This window comes from Ambystoma mexicanum, chromosome 8 (assembly GCF_040938575.1).
Source record: "Ambystoma mexicanum isolate Mex_15411 chromosome 8, UKY_AmexF1_1, whole genome shotgun sequence".
Taxonomy (NCBI): domain Eukaryota; kingdom Metazoa; phylum Chordata; class Amphibia; order Caudata; family Ambystomatidae; genus Ambystoma; species Ambystoma mexicanum.
The window spans coordinates 18,160,290-18,184,731 of NC_090929.1; the positions used below are offsets into that span (position 1 = coordinate 18,160,290).

Here is a 24,442-nt window from a genome sequence, read left to right on the forward strand (position 1 = left end):
TTCCTCCTCCTTTCATGGGTGGTTGGATCTTCTGATTGGACCTTGCAGCCTCCTCTTGACACGTGTATCTCATCTTGTCCTAGGATTGGCTCTTGGTGGTAGAAGGCCCACTCGGGTCCTCCATGAACATGAGTTCTATAGCACTTCTTGTATGCTGAGCTTCCCCTTGCAGGGAAATGCTTATTTTGTGATGTCAGAGCTGGCAGAGGTCTTCTTGGCCATCTTGATTCTCCAGTGCTTCTATAATGTTTGGTCATTTTCAGTGGTCTCCTACTTCTTTTCATCCCTCCATTGTGCTTTTCCTGGCTCTTCCCAGCCACCATCTCTCCACTGGGGTTCCAAGGAGTGGTACCAAGTTCCTTCCTGGCAGAGAGGGATGGCCAACTGTTGCATCACATTCCCCAGAATTTGTCATTTCTGGTGCCTATCTTGCACTTTCGTCCTGTGCCCCACTCTTTTAGTTACATCTTAACCTTCTTTGCAGGTCTCATTCTTGTAGTTGCTATTTTTTAATTGTATACATTGCATTCTGGTAGTTCTACTTCGCAACACGTGCACGCTTTATCCTCCAAGAGCCTACATTCTCGCTTTCTGTATGTGCCTTCGTTGTTTAGTCTCTACTACTTCAGCTTCCTTGGATATGCCTTTTGAGTTCACTGCAAACTTCACAAACACTATGCTCAAGCAGGTCCATCTAGGATAAATCTCGTCATTCACTCTACACGGTCCCAATACTCCTGCATCATCCATCACTTTTTGGCAGTGCTTTTGGCGGTGTCAGTGACCCTCCCCCTATCTCAGCATCCCGAGTACACATTGTACACCAATGGACGGTGTATCAGTGGAGGTAGGGATCCCATGGTCCTTGGTCTTGTGCGAGGAGGGACTCAGACCTGAAATACAGACTCCCTGCTACCTCCAGTACACGCAGAATGTGCACTCTCTCTACCAATATGTGCAGTATATGGAGTGTCACCAGGTAGCCTTCTCACTATTTTGTATTGTGTCCCAAGAGGCCCTGCTTACCAGGGATGCTTTACCTTTTCACTACACTTTGATTTTGGACCTGAGCTCTTTTCCAAATACTGTGTACTGTGTCCCAGATGTCCCTGCTCACTAGGGGTGCTTGACGCTGTCTGATTGTGGTGGTCACTGCTCCCCGGGTGCTCTTTACCTTTTCACTACACTTTCTGATGGTGGCCGTCAGCTCGTTCACTACCATATCCACACACTTGAGACTTGGCACCTTCAGCTGTTCCACCTGCTTTTTCACAGTGGCTTCAAAAGCGAGGTCGGGTGTGAAAAGGCCAGTTCTGCACAGCGTGGCAGCGTGTGAGACAAGGGGGACAGAGGGAGAGGGGACAGAAAACAGCAGTAAGTGAGAAGGGCAGGAAGAAAGAAAGCTATGTGTCAAACCAGAGGGGCAGGAGGGGAGGAGGCTGGAATTAGACATAATCAGGGGATGAAAGGGGAAAGGAATAGAGAGGAGAGTAAAGGAAGAGATATGAACACTAAAGAAACGGAAAGGTGAAATGTGGGTGGCACATGGCTAAAAGAGGGTGTGAGGAGACAGGGGAACTGGAATCTGAGGAACCTGAGAAAGGTGGAGTGAAAGATAGAGAGCAAGAGACAGAGAGCTATAGGAAAGCTCAAAATGGAGGGGAATAAAGAGGGAGAACACTTGAAGCTGGAATAGAAAGGAAGGAGCTGAGGAGAAAGAATGAGTAGAGAAAAGTGCACGTTTGTGCGTGTGTGTGGGAGAGTGCAGAGGTTGAGACAGAACACTTGAGAGAGCATGTGCATGAGAAAGAGCATTCAAGAGAGCACACGAGAGAGAGTGCTCATTAAAGAGCGAGAGCGCACGAGAGAGCGCCAGGAAGAAAGAGCACCTAAGAGTGTCAGAGAGAGCATGTGCTCTTGTGTACTGTCACTCCAGTGCTCTCTCTCAAGTGTGTGAGAGATAGCGAGAGAGCAAGCACAAGAGAGTGAGCACAAGAGACTAAGAAAGAGTGAACATGGGTGAGTGAGACAGAGTACTGGTAGAGAGAGAGCATGTGCGTAGGAGAATGGGTGACAGTTTGAGAGGGTGAGAGAGCAATAAGGTGCGACAGCATGCACAAGCGAGAGACACACCGCGCAAAATAAGAGTGTGAAAGAGAACTAGAAAGTGTGATAGAGAGGGCATGTGAAAGAGAAAAAGAATGAGAGACAAGGCATGAGAGAGAGTGCAGGAGAGAGCAGGCAAGAGAGAGAGTGTGTGAGAGAGAGAGAGAGAGAGAGAGAGAGAGAGAGAGAGACTGAGGTCGAGAGAGGGCAAGAGGGAGAGAGGGAAATATATCAAGGGCCCAAGACAGTAAGAGTAACCAGCATATATGGTGGGGGATAGGCACACAGATTCAGAGACAGCTGGTCAGAAGAGAGAAAGGTCAGGGAAGCATGCTTGCGCCAAGAGATAGGAAAGAACATAGGGCTCATCCAGGGTAAGGCACATGAGGGAAGGAAGTGCGAGAAAAGAGAAACACAAGGCAAACGGAGATGCGAGATCACTGCAAACAAGAAGCAGCGAGAGCTAAGGGCACTTCTCCAATCATGGGAAGGGGCAGCACTAGCAGGCAAGTGACGCTGTGCCATCCTGTGATGAGGAAAGCCCCAAACTGGCATTTCCCTGAAGCTGCCTTGATTTTTGCTTGACTGGTTGATGGCTACAGGGAGGCTGTGGTACTCAGGGCCTCTATTTGTAGGGCCAGTACGAGGTGGCGTTTTAGGCAGTGTGGCATCATTGAGATAAAGATAGCGCCACCTCTCTGGGAAGTAATGTTTGTAGGCTTGTTGCAGTGACTCTTGGTATGTTGTTGGGGGCTGTTCGTGCTACATGTGGTGAACTACAAGCACAAGGCTCGCATTTCCATGCAGCCCATTTAAAACGCAAATCCAGGCACACACTGTAGCAGGGACCCAGATTCTCCTGGTTTGTGCTGCAGCAAACAGCCCACCATATATTCGCCACATTCCTGGTCACTCCCAACATACGCTACAACCCGCAAAGAGCAGTACCGGCCACCTCCATCATCCCAGTAAACCACTTCAGATCTGCTGTTCAAGCATTGGCCCTCTCCCACCTGGTTGGTGGCAATTCCCTGTTGGAAGGCCTTCCAGCGATTACCCTGGCACCCCTGAAAGGTGTCCTACATGTTGCAGCATGACTCATCTAATAGCTCTGCAAATTCAATCAGATCACCTTGACGGTCATCGAAGTGCACTGGCTCCCGCCGCAAGCACGTAACCTCTTCAAATCCTCCTAGATCATCTACTTCGCTTCTGCGTAGGCCTGCGATCCTCCCAAAGTAAGAACATGTGCAGACATGAACTCCCCTGGTGCAGGAAGGAAAGAACCAGAAGACAGGCCCTCTCGGTCTACTCCTCAGATTCTGAAACCTCTTCTGCATTAATACTAGAGTCACCCTGCCACTTCTACATTTCAGGAAGGTGCACACAACCCTTCTCTTTAAAGAATGGCTCCTCCCTAAAAGCTAGGTCCACACACCCTCCACTCCACACCCCACTTGAGGCTGGGTGATCTGCTTCCTTCCATTTCCTCCCCTGGTTGCTTATAGATCCCTTGCTGCCAAATTGCCCACTCTTCTTATCCCTGGTTGTTAGCTCCCCATGCCCTAGTATCTCGGCTTCCTTCAATGTGACTGTACCGCTATGATTTATAAAGCGCTCCATTGCTTCCCGAAGCTAGGGCAGTGCTAAGAAAATACCCTAATATTGATAACATAAATTATGTTGTAAATAGAGTCTCCTGCCCCCATGAAGCCCTGCTGTGATTTACCTCCCACTATGTAAGAAGGCATGTGAAGCCTAGATGCACGTCCTGGTGATTACTGCTTTCTGGTCCACACCCTTGCCAATACTTTGCACTATTGTATTGCAGTAGTCATTTATATAGCGCCTTTTCCCATTTGTATGGCCTCGACATGCTCTGTTGTAGGAACGCCCTGGGGGACCGAAGTCCAAGTATGGGAAAGTTCTCTTGAGGAGGCTTAAGATGCGTGTGTGCATTTGGCCAATATTAGGACTTAGGAGGGCTGGCAAGGCTCCAGTAAGCAACCCAAGAGATCAGGCATGTGCACGGTTGCTGAGGGAGGTCACGACAGAGCTCTAATGCAGGAGACTCGATATGTACACAGCTAGACCAAATTTGTCATAGGTTGTCGCTGTCTGCTAATGGCAGAGGTGTTGAGGCAAGTCTGGTGTTTCAGTGCGAAGCGGTTATGTGAGCAGCCAGATTGAATTTGTCATAGTCGTAGCTGCATTCTAGAGTGCGTGGATGGATAGCCGTGCCTGTGGCAGATGTCTACTGAGGTGGAAATCAAGGGCCAGCATTCATTGTCTTCCACTCCTTCTGTTTCACAGCTTCTCTGTCATGTTTCTCTTCTCTCCCTCTTGCCAATGCTACTGTGTTTATCACTTTCTGTTGCTCTGTCCCTCCTGTCTCTGCATCTTATTATTGCTGTTTCTCGCATCTGTCCATTGCTGTAACTCCTCTGTATCTCTTGTTGAGTGCTCTTGTTTACCCTCTTCCTCTGCCTCTCTCATATCATCACTCTGGCTTGCTCTTCTTTCCTATTGTCTCTGTTGCAGTCTCTACTGTTTATAATCTTTCTACCACTGTCTTAGATTTTTTCCCACCTTTCTTGCTTTTTTACATTTCGCTCTTCCATCTGCTGTTGATCTATTTCCTTAGTGTCCAGCTCTCAATTTAGTTTTGCTCTGCTTCTATCCCTCATTCCTGTTGCTGATTTTGTGAGTCTCCCTCAACTGTTATATACCCCTGCTCCCTAACTCTCACTTTCTTTGTTGCTTTACCTTACATAGGGCCAGCATTTGTAATGCACCAGGGCAGCTGCTTTGCTCCTATGACTTCCGCATAGGTTTGTGTGTTGATTCCTGGTTTGGAATACATCAGTGATAACTACCGACAAGAGTAGTAAAGCTACTCTGCTCTACAATCCCAGCTTGTGGTTGCTTGTACTGCTTGCCAATCATTCACCTCTTGAGTTCTGTGATGCCCAGTGCCTGCCCCAAGTATTACCATGTCTCTGCCGCTAGGAGAGCCCATGCTTCCACAACCATCTGCAGACTTTCTTTGCAGGGGTTCTAGCGTATGAAATACCAAGGCGACTGAGTCCCACCGACTGTCTTGAGCACCTGGTGCCATCTTCCCATCAAAAGGCTATATAGAGTAGAATGATTCAGGCCCTAGGGAAGCTCAGTGACCTCTAAAGTAGCACTGAGAGGGATGCCCAGAGGTTTAGAGGCTTGTATTTGCGCTTTTAAGTGCTGCGTGCTTCGATCCAGTGAGGCAACTGAGCTGACAAGCACCAGTGCTCCTCTAAGGAGCTGGTTAGAAATTGGATATGTTGTGTGCGTGTTACATCCCCAGGCTGCTACAGATCAAACCAACCATTTAAACCTTGTATCTGCATTATGGGCGCTTTAGAACAAGAGCATGAGTAAACCTCAACACTTTGGATAGAACTGCAAGGTTATGATGTTGCAAGAATTTAGACTAGAAGAAATCCAGGCCAAACCACGGGGTGGATGTCTTAAAGAACTATTGTTAGAACAAAATCAGCACCTAGGGCTGAACCATGTTGGTCTGGTGCAGAACGAACTGCCTATTCAATAATATTCGTTACTAGGATAGAGCCACAAGCCTCTGTGCAAGCAGAGGAGAATGTTCGATGGCCTACACTGTGTCCTATCGTCCTAAATTTTGCCTTTTCTCTCTTAAACTATGTGGGGCTATAACCCCAAAAGTAGCAATTAAATACAGGCTATGTGTTAATATTTGTGGGGTAATAGTCATACATATTTGCGGAGTCAAAAGGCGAACATTTTTTATTGAATACAGCCTATGTGTTAACATTTTTGGATTAGTTTTACTGGGCAGCATTTGAGATGGCAATTTCATATACGTTTAAATAATTCCATCAGACTCAAAACTTTCCCTGCACCCTGGAAGTACCATGGATACAAAGTTACACTTGACAGGCCAACATAACTAAAGGAAGGTTATGCACGTTGTCCACACAAGAGACAAAACAAACACTCCCCTCCCACTCCCGCTAGCATCACTGAGGTTACAAAATTAAACCCATTACAAAAACATTACAAACGGAAAAGGAGGGGTTGCCTCCGAGCAGACGGCACTGCAGTGCAACACAATGCATTATTGGACAGGTTTATTAAAGCACAACTCCCAGTAGCCATCGCAAAAGTTAAATGTGCAGCACATACTAAGAGAACTGATTTTAGCTCACGCCGGAACGAACCCGCAGACGAAGAGGCCAAAAGGGTTGCATATTCACATGATATTTCAAGTTTTGATACTCCAAATGTGAAAGAAAAAGTGGTCACGATTATGATTGTAAATGAAGGGTTTAATCATTTGTCTAGAACACAGTTGATGGAAGTTCAAGGCAGTGCTCCACAGGAAGAGAAGGAGCTGGGGACACAGAGGCAGTGTTCTTTATCCCCCTCTGAAGCATTGTGGTGACAGGACAGCACTGGTAAACCGGTGATGCCTGTAGCCTTATTAAGGGTAGCGTTAGAACAGCTACACTACCCTGTGCATGTAACTAGGGAAAGCCTTGCAGCAGCTATTGCGGAGGGCTGGTTTGTACCGAACCTGTTAGAACACATTGCTTTTTATGTAGTAAATTGCATCGTATGTCAAAGGTTTACCGCTGGGCACACACTGCCAACAATCAGAGGAGTAATTCCTCGACCAAAGGATCCTTTTCAGCATTTACATATCGATTATGTTGACATGCTGCAAGTATGTCGTGGATATAGGTATATGATAGTGGTGGTGTGCCCCTTTTCGAAATGGATTGAAGCTGGTCCATGTACACACCCTGATGCCACTTGCGCTGCAGATATTTCAGTCCGAGAAGTCTTTCCTAGGCGGGAAGTATGTGAAGTGCTGAGATCCGACAATGGGACCCATTTTGTTAATGAAGTATTTGAACAGATCAACCTATTGCTCAGTATAAAACACAAGTTTTCCTCTGCTTATCACCCGCGAGTGAATGGAATATGTGAGAGACTCAATGGTCTTCTCAAGGAAAGAATCGCTAAACTCGACTGACATTGAAGAAGGGATGGCTGTACTACCTGCCCCTTGCATTATATGCATTAAGGAATCAGCCTGGGTCGGACCACCACCTCACACTCCATGAACTAGTTACAGGAAAGCGAATGAGAACGCCCCGTCACCTCCATCGAGGAGTAGAAGTGATGCCCAGACAACTGCAGAATTGTTAGGAAATGAGCTATGTGTGTATTTGACATGTATGACCGATAGTATCTCTGTAATTTCAGATCAACTCAAGCGGAAGGGGTGTCAGTCTCAGGACACAGATGAAGACCATTCAGCAACCAGACCTAAAGAACTACCTGTACCTAAATTATTTGTTGGAGATCCCGTTTTAATACGCAACTTCACTAGGAAGTGGCATAAGCCCCGTTTCAGTGGACCATACATTGTTGAGAATGTCACTCCCTCAGCAGTAAAGGTTCAAGAAAGGCGTGCCTGGATTCACTTAGGCGACGTGAAGCCGTATGCTGATGAGACCGGAACAACCCCATGCAATTCGGAAGCAACACAAGAAGAAGCAGTACAGCACGTGCAGACTCGATCGATGTCGAGGAAAAAGCACGGTAAGATTGCTGATAAAATAAATGCACATGTGCATTTGGACTGTGGCTTACCCCAGACACTCTTTCTAGATATTTTTTTTTTAATACATTTTTATTGGCATTTCTTTAAACATGAACATCGGGACTCAACATTGTCCCATTTCCCCCCCAACCCGCCCACCTCCACCCTCACCAGTTATATTGTTCTTAGCTGTCCCACTGCTTCCCCTTTTTTTTTTCTTTTTTTTTTTCCTGCTTCCGTCTTGAACATGTCCAGTATGCAGAGTTTATGTGGGCACCATTGCATCATATAGTCACTTTGTAGATATTCTATTGCTTCCCCCCAGTCTGTTGCGAATCTCTGTCGGTCCCCTTGTATGTTGTATTTAATTCTCTCCATTACCACATATGTCCATATCCTGTGTAGCCATTCTTGATTGGTTGGGGGAGTCTTTTGTTTCCATTTGGTGCTATTGCTAGCCATGCTGCTATGAGGAATCCCAGGAAGTTTCTCTTTTGAGTTTTTGTGAGTGACCTGTCTCGGGGGTCCCACATGCCACACATCCATACTTCCTGTCCTAGGTTCGGTACTCCCTTGAAGATGTTTTGCATTTGTGTTTTCACCTCTGACCAGAATGGTTGCAGTTCCTTGCAGTCCCATTATATGTGTCTCCAATTTCCTATTGTGTCGCATCCCCTCCAGCATTTTCCTTGCGAGTCTTTCTGGGGTGTAGTGCCATTGAATCATCATTTTTGTCCATGCTTCTCTTGTTTGGATCACCCGTGTCCATTTAGGGATTATTTGCCAGATGTATATCCATTGTTCCCTCGAGATTTGTTTCCCTAGCGTCGTTTCACATTGCCATGTCATGTTGGGCGTTTATGAATTTATAGAGGGTGGAGAGAAATTTCTCTTCTCCCGTTTGGGTCATTATGTATGTCTCGAATGGGGTCAGGGTCCTTGTCAATGCTTGAGTTATTCTTGGCGTAGTGAGCCAGTGGTGGAGCTGTTCGTATTGGAATTTGTCCTTTTCCGTAAGGCCCAGTAGTTCCTGACATTCAGCGTACGTTCTAATCTGTAGGCCGTCATACATGTCTCCCACTTTCGTGCAATCTGCTTCTCGCCATTTCTGGAATGCTCCTTTTTCCTCACCCGGAGGGAAATCTGGGTTTGTCAAGAATTGGTATGAAGGGGGCGGGATCTATTGTGAGTGTTTCTTTCTTAGTTGCTCTGTCTCATATTTCCATGATTGAGCTCATGATCTCGCTTATTTTGACATTTTGATGTCTGCGCCTCCCACCATTTTTCTGATGTGTTTGTGATCCATTCATTCAGAACCCACAGTTGTGCTGCCTCGTAATATTTCCTGAAGTGGGGGAGCGCCATACCTCCGTCTGATTTTTGTGCTGTGAGCACCTGTTGCGACAATCTTGGTGTTTGTTTTGCCAGATGTGTTTCGTTATGATTTTGGTGAGTGTTTTAAAGAATGTTGCTGGTATCCATATTGGAAGTGCTTGGAAATAGTACAGTAGTCTAGGTAATATTGTCATCTTAATTACTGTTATTCTGCCCCACCAGGAGATTGCTAACGGGTTCCATCTGTCCAGATCTCTTTTTACATTTTCTATGAGTTTCGTGTAGTTCCCTGTGTAGAGGTTCTTTATCGTGGCTGTCAGTGTGACTCCTAGGTATTTCACCCTGTCCTCCGCTGTTTGTAGGTGTAGTTCTTCCATTTCTTGTATATCTCTCATTTGTCTCCGGCCAGGACCATTACCGACGATTTCTGTTTGTTTATTTTTAGCCCTGATATTAATCCGAAGTCGTTGATCTGTTGTATGAGGAGGTGATAGTGTCTTGGTTGGTTCTGTTAGGGTCATCATCATATCGTCCGCATATGCCACTGTCTTGTGTGTCTGCCCTCCCATTTCTATGCCGTTGATGTCGGGAGCCGCTCTAATCTTTGCAAGTAAGGGTTTGAGGAAGATTGCGTACAGCAGGGGTGATAGAGGGCATCCCTGTTTGGTGCCCCTTCCTATTCTGATTGTGTCCGAAAGTTCTCCATTCACTGCACTACTATCCTGGCCATTGGTAAATTGTAATTGGCTCGAACCATGTTTATGTATGCGTTTCCCATGCCCATTTTCTTTAACGTTGCAAATAGCATTGTCCATTCTACCCGGTCAAATGCCTTTTCCGCATCTACCGATAATATTGCTGATGGGGTTTTTGTGATCTCGGCTTTCTCTATGAGATGTGCTATTCGTCTGATGTTGTCGTTGGTTTTCCTGTTTGGGATGAATCCTGATTGTTATTGATGTATCAGTTTGGGGAGTAGGGGTGAGAGCCTGTTAGCGAGTATTTTTGTATAGAGTTTAGCATCGATGTTGATTAAAGCTATTGGGCGGTAGGAGCTCAGGTTTTCTGGGTATTTTCCTTTCTTGTGAAAGACTAGTATCTTTGCATCGTTCATTGAGGTTGCAATATTGGTCGTGTCTTTGGAGGTGTTAAAGAGGTTTGTTGAAATGGGGGTTAGTATTTGCGCATATGTTTTGTAGAAGGCTGCTATGTAGCCATCCGGTCCTGGAGATTTATTTTTAGGTAAGTCTCTAATTGCTTTTGTAACCTCCTCTGGTGTTATTGGTTCATCCAGTGCTGCTTTTTCGTCTGTTGTTATGGTTGGTAGTGTTATCTCCTTTAGAAAGGCTACCTGCTCCTCTTCATTCGGGCACTGTGAAGTGTACAGTTTCTGGTAATAGTGGGGCGTGGTCTGATAGTGATATTTGGCCTTTCCCTATGGCCTGGATCTCTACCACCAGGCTTCCTGTGGCCCATATATAGTCGATTCTGGAGCTTGTGTTGTGTACATGTGAGTGATATGTGTACCCCTGGGTTGTGCCTCTGAGTCTCCACCACACGTCTTCTAGTGCCATCCTGTTCATCATCTGTTTTAGCGCTGGTGAGGGTGTCCCTTGTTGCGTGTTTTTGGGATTTTAGTGGTCTTCCTTCTGGTTCCATGCAAGGTTGAAGTCTCCTGTTAATATCACTTCTCCTTCTGCAATGTTTTCTAATTTATTCATCGTATCTTTGATAAAGCCATCCTGGCCCGTGTTCGCAGCGTAAAGGGTTGCTAAGGTTAATTGGTGGTTTTCTATCTGGGCCTTCGCAAACAGGTATCGACCATTTTTGTCTGTCATTGAGCCTATGATCTGTACATTGAGGTGGTTGGCGAATGCTATCAAGACTCCTTTTTTTTCTCTTTGTCGTTGGATTGGAGAATTTGGTTGAAGCCTCTTATACGGATTAGGCCTCTCTTTTTTTTCTGTATGCGTGTTTCTTGGAGCATTATTATATCATACGTCTCTCTGTGTAGGAAGTGTTCATTTTTTTTCCTTTTTACTGGCGTGTTCAGCCCTCTGATGTTATACGTTAATATTTTTAGCCCCATTCTTTCTTTTGTGTTTGCAGTTTCGCTTGGATTTTATCGCAGGGTCGCTGTGGTAAGCTTCAGTTCCGGTGGTTAACTCTTTCCCCCCTTTGAACTTTTCCCTCAACTCCCCCCTCCTCCCTCCCTCCTTCCTTACCCCCTAACTTTTTCCCTGAGGAGGGTGCTGGGCCCTATGTTTGCTCGGGCGTTCTGCCGTTGCTCCATGCCCTCTAACATCTCAGGTTTACAGTTTTGCAGGGAGTCCTAAACCCTGCTTGTATTGTACATTCCAAGGATATCCCTTGGCTCTGTCGCATCTTCGAGTAGTCACCTGCGCTTTCAAGTGATTCCTTTCCTTTGTTGTTCCTCCCTCCATCTGTTCTTGCTTCTGTCCTTCGTTTCTGGGGTAGTTTTAGTTTATCTCTGGTTTGCGGGATTTAAGTCTTATTCTTCGTTTCTCTGTTTGCCATCCCCTCGGTTCTCGCCTTCGTCTATGAAGTTCACTATCCTTTGGGGGTTCCCTCTCTTGTTCTTGGCAACCCAGGATCTTGAGGCCTTCCTCACATGTTGTGATGCGGTATTGTCGTTCCTCTCATTTGAAAAGAAGGCCAAATGGGAAGGTCCATTTATAGCGTATTTGTTTCTCCGTTATGAGTTTTGTTACCTGGTACATCTCGCTTCTCTTTCTGAGGGTCGATTGTGCTAGGTCTTGGAACAACTGTATTTCTTTTCCCTTCATTCTTATTTGCTCTATTGTCCTGGCTTTCCTGAGAATTTGCTCCTTTTGTGTATATTGTGTCAGTGCCACCAGTACATCTCTTAGGCGGGCTCCGGGCTCTCCCGTTCTTCGGGGGCCTACTCTGTGTATTCTGTCTATTTGAATTTGTTCCCCTGTGCCGTCTGTAAGTATGTCTTGGAACACCTGTTGTACTGCTGTGCGAAGGTCTTTATCCTCCACCGTTTCCGGTATATTCTTTATTCTTATGTTAGACCTCCAGGATCTGTTTTCCAAATCTTCACATTGTGATTCTAATTTCAGTGCCAGTCGTGCTAGCCGGTCTTGTGCTTCTGCGTGTTGGAGAGTTTCCTCATCTAAATTCTGGACCGTCCTTTCCAGTTTATCTGTTCTCTCCTCTAGGTTTCCTATGTCCCTCTTCAGTTCCTGGACTGCTTGTTTTATTTCCCCCTTCATGTTTTCAAACTGCGCCTGTGTGGAGGACATAAATTGATCCTGAAATTCCTTGAACCAAGTTTTCATGTCGTCTTTCAAGGCCATTTCTGTGTCCTCTTTTTGCACTGATGTGTTTTCCCCCTTGCTTTTCTGTTTATCTGCTTAGACGCGGTTTTATCTACACCCCAGATTTGGATCAGGTCTTGATCTTGTTTGGATCTGCTATTGTTCGCCGATGACGCCTGTATCCCGTGCATTGTCCTGGCTTTTGACATGTGTGTGTTCCTTTGGGGTCTGGGCTTCTTATGTCGTTGTTTGCTCACTTTTAGCCTTGAGATTCGAGTGGTTGCTTATGCTAATCCATGTGTCTCGGAAGCCTGTCTAGGCTCTGCTGCGTGTTGTCTGTTGGAGTTGTAGATTTCCCACTTCTCAGGCCCTGTATGCTAATACTCGCGCGGTATTTGTTGATCTTGTTGGGAATCGGCTATGTCTCAGGGGAACCTTCTTTGTTGACTCTCCGGGATCCCACTTATGGTTCTCTTATGGGTGAGGTTATTCCCCCCTTCCCTTGTCTGCTTGTGGTCCTTGGCGGCTTCTACTTTTCGCTGTGGCCCCACTTGACTGGGGATATTTCCCTTCTGTGGCCGTCCCAAAGGATTTTGTAATTTTCCCTTCTGGCGGGCCGTGGAGTAGGTGCCCCGCCGTTCCTTTGTGGGTTGAGGGGTTCTCAGGGGACCCGGTGCCTCTGAGTTATTCGATGTTTCCCTTTCCGGTTTTGGGCTGGGCCCGCATCCGATGGTCAGGGGTGAGGGAAGCCCTCTCCCCTGTATCTGAACCTGTGTCCGCTATGGGTATGTGTGTTTTATATATTGGGGGGCTTCTTGTTTCTTCTGGGTAGCGTTCGTTTATATGGGCTTCCCTTCCCCTAGTGCCCGGTATTGTTTTTCCTGTGTTACTTTCACGGGACTCGCAGTTGCTGTCTATGGGGAGGAGGCGGCCTTCACCCCACCGCTTCTGGAATCCCCCCCTCCAATTTGTACCTGTGATTCGGTGTCCCGGCGGCTCAGCTGAGCGCTGCAGTCTCCTTCTGTTCTTTGTGTGGGCCACCTTCCCTTCTCCTTGCTGATCAGGGCCGCCAGGGTGTGTGTCTTCTTCCGTTGGGTCGGCGCCTTCTCCTCTCCAAGCCTCGTCCTCGCCTGGCTCCTCTCTGCTGGGTTGGCGCCTACCTCCAATCCCGGCCTCATCCGCGTCCGGATACGCTCTGCTGGGTTGGCGCCTTCCTCCAATCCGCGCCTCGACTCAGTCTGGGTTCGCGCTGTTGGTGTGCCTGGGTCTCTCTGCCGGGTTCCGCTTCTCTCGCCCTCTTCTTCCTGTGTCAGTCGGTTCTCCGCTTCAGGCTGCTGACAGGACCTGGGGGGCTCTTCCAGCGATCCGGTTCTCCTCTGGAGTTCCACGCTGCTGGGCTGCTCTGGGGCCGGGTCGCTGGATCTAGTCCTTCCTCTGCGGGTGGAATCGTGTTGAGTCCGCTCTTCTCCCGATCTTCTCCTTCCACCATGCGTTGGAGGGTGGCTATGCTTCGGTGGGCTCGGTGTGTACTGGATTGAGTTTCTTTATTGTTGCGGCCGGAGCTGGGGGACGGAGCACCGCTCACGCACGTCTACCCGGCTCGGCCGCCATCTTGGAATCCCTTTCTAGATATTTTAGCAGGAGTGAAAAACTAATTGTTCTTGAGCCACAGGAATCCTTTTAATTGGACTTTTACAAAGTGCTGATTTGCTAAAAATGACAGATCTTGATTTCATATTTGACGATTGGAAAAGGGAGCAGTTCCCTGACTCGTTTCTTACTGAGTTTCTCTTTGGTCGGTCTCATGGCTCTATCTGATGTCGATATCCATAGACTCCTTCTCGCTGTCTTCATTTTTATACTCAGAGCTTTCCCTGCTCTTGTTGGGCGTAGCACCGATGTACGCACTTTTGTGCAGGATCCTAAGAATGGCCCTGCGATTATAAGATTATTTACAGCGATAATTGAGCAAATTCAGTAGCTACCTGAGCATCTAACAAGGCTGCCTGATTAAACAAGTTTTTTCCTTCCTTAAAAGTAGTATATAGGCACAATGTGGTCCATTCAGAATAATGCAATTCCGGAAAATGAGCAGACTCAACAACGTGTGGAGAGACACTAGTGGTGGGGTCTCATGTATTGGTGCATAATATATGTGTGCACAGCATCTATTATTGTTTTTCTGTTTCTGCTAATCCATGCTGCTTACCTTGTCGGTTCCAGAAAGGTAGGAGTCCCTCTGATCCTTCCCACTCCAGTGACCTAAGCAGAATTAGATGTTGCAAGGAGATCGAGGCCATATGTGTTTATTCCTACATCAGTGACACATTTAAGGTCCCCTATTTCTCTGACAAGTTTTCCTATGATCCTGCCTGTAGGAAGGACTGTTCTTTATATACTCCATGATCATTACGTATACACTCACTTTACAAAAAAGAGACCCAAGAGAAGTGCAAGGTAAGATGATTATGAGTTAAATACTTATCTAGACAGTACAGCACATTAGGGGAACAACATGTGGTATCAACACATGAAGGAGGTAGGAAAGAGAACCTCTGAGGAGGATTGCTATGTATGTGCTCTCCTACCTTATGCTATGGGGAAGTCGAAGATTTTCATAGCTATAGAAATAGACGTCCAGACAGCTCATTGCCTGACTCACCTTGCACTCTGCCATACAAGAGGTCAATTCCATGGGCGAACTGCATCCTTGGTATGGGTGACGGAATGGTCAGCTCCAGAAGAAGATGATTATGGTCAAGATTGAAAGACAAGAGCAAGAACACACCCCAGAGATCATGTGATAGGATAAGAACAGCCTGACATGAAAGGAGCATGAATTAGATGGGAGATAAACAAGAAGCTCAACTGCCAAGGAAAGACTGACGAAGAAATACGAAGATGCAAGGATAGAGGACAGATGCAGATCTGGAGAACAGTACTTTGGAAAGAGGGCATAGTCGTATGCAGAGCTGTGGCACTAACAGGCCATCACAAACCATCATAAACCAGTTATAGATTGTGTGGAAAAAGGATGCAAACCTCTCTGGCCAAACTTTGCAAAGTTGCTGACATGAGTCAAAGACAAAGGAAGCCGTTGCAGATACTGGGTCTGGCCGATCCAGAGCTATGCTTCAGAAATAATTGCACAACAAAGTTGGAGAGAACCAACAGTGCGGTCAAATCTTCGATGTACACGGAATGAAGGACAGAACAGTAGTGATAATGGACCACTACTGGGCTTGTGGATCCAGAGCATACATGAAGCTGCCCAGAGACTGGGGAGGACTGTGTTCTATAGTACTTGTTCATGTTCATGTTCATGTTCCAGCATTAGTGATTCCAAAGAGTGACCTGAACATTAGGGAGTTTCCAAAAGCAGATGCTCACCTTAGTAAGGGGAGATCAAGTGGATTCCTCAATCGAACAAGGAGGGAGAATGAATTCTCAGCTAAATCGATAGAAGCTTTCAACTCTATTCCATATGAACACAGGTTGTTCAGTCACACATCAGCAGTATTCACGACAATCTTTATGCCAGGTATCCAGACGATGGCAAATGCCAAATGTTTACAGATAACCAGATGGGAGCTTCTGCAGATAATCAACACTATCATAAATGGATTCAATGCTATCAAGGAAGAGCTGAGAGCCATACGACTGATGACTCTTCAGAACAGATATGTCTTGGACATGATTACAGCTATGGATGGAGGTGTTTGTGTCAAAATCAGAGAATCATGTTGCACATTCATACCTTCTCACGATGATGAGAATGGGACCTTGACAGAGGCCATAACGATGTTGACAAACTTGCATGTCAAGATCGAAGATGAGGTAGAAGACATTGCAGATGACAGCTGGTTTGCGTCGATCTTCTCATGGGTTCTACATTGGATGGTGAATATCTTAAAGTTTCTTGTAGCCTTGTTGGTGATGATCATGTTTGGATTCTGTGTGGTCAGAATAATAATCACAAAGTGCAAGAAGACCGCAAAGAAAGCAACAGGAATGAAGATCATGATTTATGTCGTGTCTGGGTTTGTACCCAAAGAGCTGACAGATGAAGAAATCAGAGACTATGTAAAGCCAGTATTCATGCACCTGAGGGAACAAAGTTCCTGTATCCAAAGAACCACACGAAGTATGTGGGAAGATGGGTTTACTGTAGCCCAAATGGACAATGTAGTCTTATGACCTGGAGTGTTGATGAACATGTGAAATCAGCAGGATGTCTGAAAGGAGTAATAAAGATATGGACTCCAAAGAAGCACTTCTTCAGAGGAGGATGTCTAGATGTGAAGACTGATGGGAGAGTGGTCGATAAATCAACCAAAGGGAGGAGTGTAGAGAAGGATCCAAGTACCTCTACCGGAAGTCCTGCCCCCATTCTGCCCATATGTTGGAAACCAGAAATTGGGAAATGTGTGTAGCCAATAATGGTACCTATGCCGCGAAGAATCCTTGAAACAAGGTATCCATTGAGAAAACCCTATATGAATCCACAGAGAAATGACGGTCTTCTGAAGGAAGTTCTGGAAGAAGTGTGAAAATGAATGAAAGAGAAGACTGGTGACATCACATGAAGCAGAGATGACGCACCCAGAAGAGATGCCAATGAAGAAAGAATATAGACCTTATAGAATCTGATGACGAAGTAGCAAATTAAGCAACATTTCGGGTGTCGAAATGAAGATCGCACGTGCAGAGAAGCAATGAAGAAAATGCAAAGTCATTTTACAAATGTACAGACGCAGTAACGCAAGTAGACAAAGTAATCATAAGGCTGGCTAAGTAGTGAATAGACTGCAGGTGATGCGCCAATGTATATATAAGAATGTATAGAATTTGGATGTTCCACGATGCATTTTAGCAAACTTGGACCCTGTGAATGAAAGGGCTGGAAGTGTGGCGCAGCAGAATAGAATAACTGACGGCGAAGGAAGATTTGAGAAAGCTTGTCTTGCCCAGTGTCAAGAGTTGGGGCCGCTGTAAGCCTGGGTATATACTCGAGAAGATACAATGAATGTGAGAAGCAAGCTGAGCACCTATTTGATGTGTAATGGAAAAACACTAGAAGTGCCAAGTTTCCTTCATTTAAGAGTATTGAATGCAACGAAGGAGCTCAAAACATGGTCTCTAGTCACATAGTCAGATGAAATTAGACTTTTGGGCAAGCTACACCGAAACCAGAAGATAAGGCCATGCCCTCAAGCCATTTTATTCTCAGGCACAGTGTGCCTTTGCTAGGCTGAGTTTAAACGCATTAATTGAATGCAGACCACAGGAGTGATGATGTATGTTGGGCTAATTGGATGGGGAGGCATGACCAGGCTAACCCCAAGCACCTGGGGTACCAGCTTGCGTGCTGCTAGCGATTGGAATATTCCAGAAGGGTACAAGCGTACCAACCAAATGTAGAGAGCCACGTAGCAAGGAGCCCTATAGTTTGAGAAGCCAATAGAATGTTGTGTATTTTCATGACACGGAAGATGACATGCACTTGGGGTGGGCTTAGTTGTCCACCTGACCTTAGAGACCCAATCACGATCCCCGCCCATACAGAAAGTATACTTAGATGTTCCCTTTAAGCCTATCACATCCCCTAGTAGGTTTTCTCATTTTTGCCACGTAGTTTGATGTCACTTATGACAAATTTTTTGTATAAAGCTGTGTTTTTTATGAAATGGTTTTGAGAACGTTTTTGAGCAAGCTGTGCGGCGTCCGTTGATGTCCGTTGTACTCCCTGTTTTAAAGAAGTGTTAATAAAACAGCACATGTTTGTCAACTTCCTGCGTCGGTCTGATTATTGATGTATGAGTAAGTTCTGCATCCCCATCCATCTCAGCTACTGTTACCTCGTCTTAAAGGACCCCAATGGATTCAAAAGGGCCCAGGTGCTAGGCAAGTGCTGGGGGAGGGGGGGGGCCAAGTGCCAAGGGGTACGAGGGGCAGACCACCGGCTAAGTGCGAAGGGGGGGAGGACCAGATTCGGGAGGGAGGCCCAACTCACCATGCTGGTCAGGGAAGGGGGCCCATAAGGGCTGTGCTGTTTTGGGGGGGTGCTGGTAAAGACTGATCAAGGAGCGCCTGGTGCCCTGTAAGACTCATAGGGGACCAGGCCACCAGTTGCAGCATCAGATAGGTGCATTAGCAAGGGAGGGCGAGAGGGAAGGAAGTAGAGAAGGGTAGGGTCTTGAGAAGCTTCCCGAAATGAGGAGGTCCGGCTAAAGTCTGAGAGGTCAGAGGAGGTTAGGGATGGATGGTCCTGAGAAGGCAGGAGAACATGAGACTCATTTAGGCAGTGAGACTTGAGAGGTTCCGGAGAACCAGGTCAGTCCAGCATAGGCAACTGGAGAATTTGATGGTCCACTATACTGGAGAGCAGGGAGGTTACTAAAGGTGTAGTCAGGACGGCGAGGGGCCCCTGAGAGAGGACACAGAAAGGAGCAGCAGAGCCACGCTTCTCTACTTAACCCCACCAGAGTGCCCACAACCAGCCTGCAGGTACTGATCTCTGGCCCAACCTGGCAGGAAGCATTTGCTGCTCCACAAAAAGAGAGTCCAGGGGAGAAATCCGAGGAAGCAGTGGTCAGGAGAACCCCAAAAACACCTGACGACCTGAGAACTGTAGGTCAGCCGCAAGGGAAAGCCTGTTACTTGAGAAGAGGGTCGGAGGACAAGATATCCCCCTTTTGGTCAAGGTTTAAGGACTGAAGCCAATCTCCTTGAAGAGGGAAGACATTTCTTTTTTCCACTTTGGGGTTTTTCTTGACACTTGGGAGGACCAAGTACCTTCAGTGGATTACTTTGAAATTCGGGACACTGAATGCCCTGTGTGTGAACCCCTTTGGAGTGAGGAAGTTCCCATTCTTTTGTAGACTCCTTTTGTTGGCTTACTGGTCGTCCCTTCACATTAGACCCTGGCATTTGGAGCTATCATCCCGACATCTTAATGTTAATAATTACCACCATCCTGACATATGTATTTGTGATTATTACAGGCACCCAGACACTTTATGGTTTACTTTGTGGTGAGAAGTAATAAAATCCCTTGAACCAAACTTGTGTGGCTATTGTGGAGCACAGTCACATCGCTATTTAGCTCCCTTGCAACTATAAGACAGATTTTACCCAGTAAAATTGACAGATATGCTGCTTTTCCGGCGCCCTTGATAGAAAACTGTGCTATGTTACACAGAATCTCAATCCACCTTGGTGCCTCCTGGAAAGCAGCAGCCTTCGCATTTGATCTTGCTCCCAAAGGTAAAAAAGAACATTGGCTGCAGGAGACTACAGCAGAACTGAAATCAAAGTCTAGCTGGTTACCAGAAGCACAGATAAAAAGCTACTTGTGAGAAATTGACCAGATTCCCACACTCAGTAAGAATGCCCTTCCTGCCATGATGGTCCGAGTTCGGACTCAACCAAGGCTTGCCATCAAGGCTCGTCCCCATGAAGGAATAGCGTGTGAAGGCTCAGGAAGCAAAAGTATGGAGCAGGTCGGGCAATGCACTGACTCTCCACCACCTCCTGGAGGTAGCTTCATAGTAACCAGTGGTCCTCACATATTTCACTGGGCCTGTCCCTGTAACTAGGACTGCCAATACAATGCCCTCCCTTTGTAACAAGCATGGCGTGCAAGGTCATGTCCACCGACTTTGCTGCTCTCACCTAAGCATTTGAAAGTTAAATCAGGAAACCTTGCCTCATTGAGCTGCAGGCTCAGAGAATTTAAGAGAGGTTCACATCACTCAGGCGAAGCCAGGATTGTCAACCAGGAGAAGAGACACTTCAACAATCTAAAACTCAAAAAGTGGAGCTAGAAACACTGCGCCTGTGTTCATTAAAAACCCTACTTCAGCAAAATTGAGGAAAACAAGGTGTGGGGTTACTCACTAGTGAGTGACATCCTGCATATGTTGGAACCTTTTGAACGTACATGCAGTTAAGTATAAAGTGAGGTGTGCATGGAAGCATGTATTTTTTGTTAACATGTTCCATGAATCAGGCTAAATGCCTCTGTGCGCTTGCAATACATGATCAAAGCAGGTGAGGTTAGTAGGTGGTCTGTAATTGGAGGTTTTGTAAAATGCCTGTATGATGTCCCTCAACACGTCAGTCAAGAAGCCATATCCGTCCTGGCTGTTAAGGTTTTGCAGTTGCTACACTCCAGGAGAGGGCCAGATGCCTTTTCAGTAAGACCTTCATCCTCAAGCTTTCGGAGGTTGCATTCCACCTTTTGCCGTAGGTGAAATAATACACAGCAAAGCCTCAATGCCACTGGATGTATGTTTTAATCACTCTGAAGACAGGCTGTCTGAGCCTTTGGGCAGCCTACACCTTGGAATAGGGCACTGGAGGTTTTCAGCAGGACCACATATCTTCCATACACACCTAGGGCTTCTTAGAAGGGTGTCACTCCCTACTTTGGTGATAGAGTCTTGATGGCACTCTCTTGTCCCCATGAGGGACGTCTGCATAAAATACACCCATTACAGGGATTGGCTTGGTAACCCCAAAGGGTGCTGTTTCGAACGTTTGGAAACGCTAGGGGCTGATGTTCAAAGCCTACATCCTAGCTCCAGTTTTATCCTCAGCAAAGCTCCAAGGACCATGGAGATAGAGAAGACCACTTGGTCGTCATTCTCGGGAGTTGCCCTCAGTGACCTTCAGAACTCTGTTTTTCCATGCTGATGGACCTTTCCATGGTCGAGGACATGGATTGAGTGTCTGAGACCGTCCGATTGTGGCAGTATTTTAGCTTTTCAGACCTGCCATACTACCGCCCTCTCGCGGGCAGCATCTCTGCTGTGGGGGCAATCCCCTGTTGGAACAGCTGGGACCTGGCCAATTCGATGCATGTTCTGTTACAGATATGCCAATGGGGGCTCCAGTGACTTATGTAAGAGGTGATGTGAAAAGTGCACAAATCACACATGGCACCTGTTTAGCACATCTTACATGATGCCACTTATGCAATATTCCTCAAGATTTTCATGGCCAGTATTGGATGGGCTCGTATTTGACTCTTGTAGCCAGAGCAGATACCTGGGCTCCCCACCTACCGGTACCAGGTGTCCAATCAGGAGTTTGGAGCCTCAGGAGGTTCTGGGGACATTAATGCATAGTCGTCCTGGGTAGGAACGTCTGGCAGCAATATCTTAAAATGCTACCCTGCATGGAAAGGGGGTAAAGTGCCAGCAAAACTGCTGCTTGAAAATCGGAACTTGTGGCTCTCGCCCCGCATTTCTGTGAAGAGCCTGAATTCTTGACCCTTGTTCATCTCCGTTTGGTCATTTCTGGAGGGCCGGGTACAGGGCATTCATCTCCTTCAGAATTCAGCCCATTTCATTCATGGATTCTAATAAGGGATTGAGGGGGTGTCCCAGAAACCCATGCTGCCAACTAGTGGTGGCAGTGAAAATGACAGCAGGCTGGGCTCCTAATGAAACTGACGCCCCTGCACGTGCCTTGAAATAACAGCCACCCAGACGCCCGCAGCACGGCTAGGTAGAGTAGTCCAGATCATGGCCAAGGGTCTGCGATGCTGCCTGCGCAGGAATGAGAGACGGCAGAACTGGGTGGAGAGGCAGCGAGTGGCCAAGGTTGACCATCAATGACTGCTCTGGCAGAGCAAATGCTAGCACCAGGGGTCTGAGCGAGAGGCGCCCCCCACACCCAACAACAGCCGGATCAGGAAGCTTCTATGATGCCCATGCCACATCCCGCACCCTTGACATGGATATCAGCTGCCATGTTTGGGTGAGAGGACGCCCCCCAGTGACATGGATACTGTGCAAGGTGAAACTGACTGAATCCCGCAACATTGACAGCTGCAACCTCCTTATGTCCTTGCCAAGCCCCATCACATTGCTATCCGGTACCCCCTGAACTCCCATATTCTTGCCTCTGAAGCACCAGAGAGATGAAAGGCTCGCTTTAGGCACCTCATAATTACAAATAATCTACAAATAAACGGCTTCCAGAGTGTGATGGTGTCAAGTTCGTACACTGCACCGGAGCACTCCTTCCCCTCCCCATAATCAGAACTTGGGGATAGGCAAAGGTAGACAGCTAGGGGACCCACAAATCCCTGTGCATGCCAATTATGCCACCTCCTCTGTTACCTGGTGTCAGAGTCAAGACATCCCAAGCCCCACCCAGGACTCCCCAGATGCAGCTGTACCTTGGGAGAGGTGTGCCATATCCCCGAATCCCACCTGCCTGCATTAACAGTATCTCCCCCAGCTCACCAAGGCACTATAGCTTGGTAAACACACTCCCGCCATATGCAGTAGTCAGCTGCATTTACAGAGACGCAGAAAACAACAGAGATGGGAGAAAACAGGCACCTGAGGTCTGAATCTACGCAGCACGAGCCCCACTTACCAGAAACAGAAAAGCAAAAGCAATCCAAATGGCATCCAGACATTTGAAACACTTCTATCACCAATGTGATCCCTGCTCTAGTCAATCAGAGAGCCACTAGCTGCTCCAGCCACTATAAAGCGGCAGATGGGAAGTAGGAGAAACTAGAGTGCAATGAGAGTAGGGGGGGCTTAGGGGCCCAGAGACAGGCGAGGAGCCCAAACGGTATCCGTACAAAAAGTCGGCAGAATAATTTCCAAGGTAGAAATGACTGCATCTCATTTTCAGTTATTTCTCCAATTTTGGGGACATTTTTAAGAAATATAGGGGTGGGGTAAGGGGAGTAGTTAAGGTGGGGAGCGCAAGGTGGTTGCCTGGGGGGTCTCCACCCGCATTAAAAAAATAAAAACAAGATGCAATCATTTCTACATTCAAAATGTTAACGTATATCCGCCTAAAGACAGCAGAAAGAAGACCACTGAGTGATATCCAATGGGAATAGAGCAGCTGCCGACAAAGAGAAATCCGAGAGACCTGGGGCTCCCGAGAAAGAGAGCGAGCGAGTCACACCCAGAAGGGCAGCCCAGTCAGAGGGTGAGAATGTATGACTGTGAAAGCTCAATGCTATACCGGAGAATGTGATGTAGTAGGCTAGACACTATATCCCTGGGGTCAAAGCAGTCAGGCTACGATATCATGCTGAGCTGAACGATATATCTCCTAAAAGCCAGCTGGGTACTGTGATGAATATAGGGTATTTGTCCCTTCTGCCCAAGGGGGAGCCCGGCATTAGAGGCTAGGGAGGTGACCCACCCTGCAAGACCCTCCCTAGGGGCCTGGGCAAGAGGGGCCTCACTGGGAGAGACTACCCCTTAGGGGGCAAGGACTCCCACACCTGTGAGGAACTCTCTAGACCATCCACCCTATCAGCCTGGGACTACATGCTATGAAAAATACAGTAAGATCTGGGTGTTTGACTGAAGGCAATACTAAAACAAGCTATTTTGGAAGTGGAAAAGAACCAGTCTATTTAAGGAGAGGCATATATTTAACTGAGACGAGTAGAGTGGCAAGAGAGAGAGCGAGAATCTGAATCAGGGGAATCCCTCTGACATCATCACACTTTGGAGAGGCGAAGCAGAGGCAGAGAAAGAGTAATGTAAGCAGGAGAAGCCCCATGACACCATCACGCCTTAGAGAGGTGGAGCCCGCAACTTTGAAGGAAGCACAGAACTCCAGTGGGAAACATTGCAGGCCAAGAGTTTGTGAGAACAGAGCAGGAGCTGGGAATCCTATGTCCGGTGGTGGCGTGGCCACAACATCGTGGTGGGCAGTGCGCCTGGTGATCCACGCCGAAACTAGCCCTGTGCCCGCACCCGTACACGGCAGCAGCAAGAGAGAAAGCGTAGCACAGGAAGCCTGCGATACCAAGAAGCACGGAAACAGAAGTCGAAGAAGAGGACCCGAGTGTGTGCCAAACCCTAAAGCATTCCCCTGCACATACAGAGGTAATGGGGAGAGTGGGAGAACCGGGATATACTGTGTTGGCCTGCGTGGGCATGCGCGCGCGCGCGCGCAGCTTGCAGAACCGGCAGCATAAATGCACAACCACACATCTTAGAGGTTAAACAATCTCTGCTTTATTCGTGCGCTTGGTGCGTTCACATCAACTGTGGTCAGCTGACCATAACACGCGCAT

General features: G+C 47.1%; 1 protein-coding gene across 10 annotated transcripts in view; it reads right to left on the minus strand.

The window, feature by feature from the left end:
• The window catches only part of DNM1 (dynamin 1), a 1,028,058-nt gene that overhangs the window by 462,453 nt on the left and 541,163 nt on the right, over positions 1-24,442 (minus strand). For 3 of the 10 annotated variants that reach the window (XM_069609157.1, XM_069609151.1, XM_069609153.1), the window contains exon 10: positions 1,175-1,313. The exons of the other annotated variants lie outside the window; for them this stretch is intronic. In XM_069609157.1, coding sequence (XP_069465258.1) covers positions 1,175-1,313 — 139 coding nt within the window. The remainder of the gene's footprint in view (positions 1-1,174; positions 1,314-24,442) is intronic. 10 annotated transcript variants of the gene reach the window in all.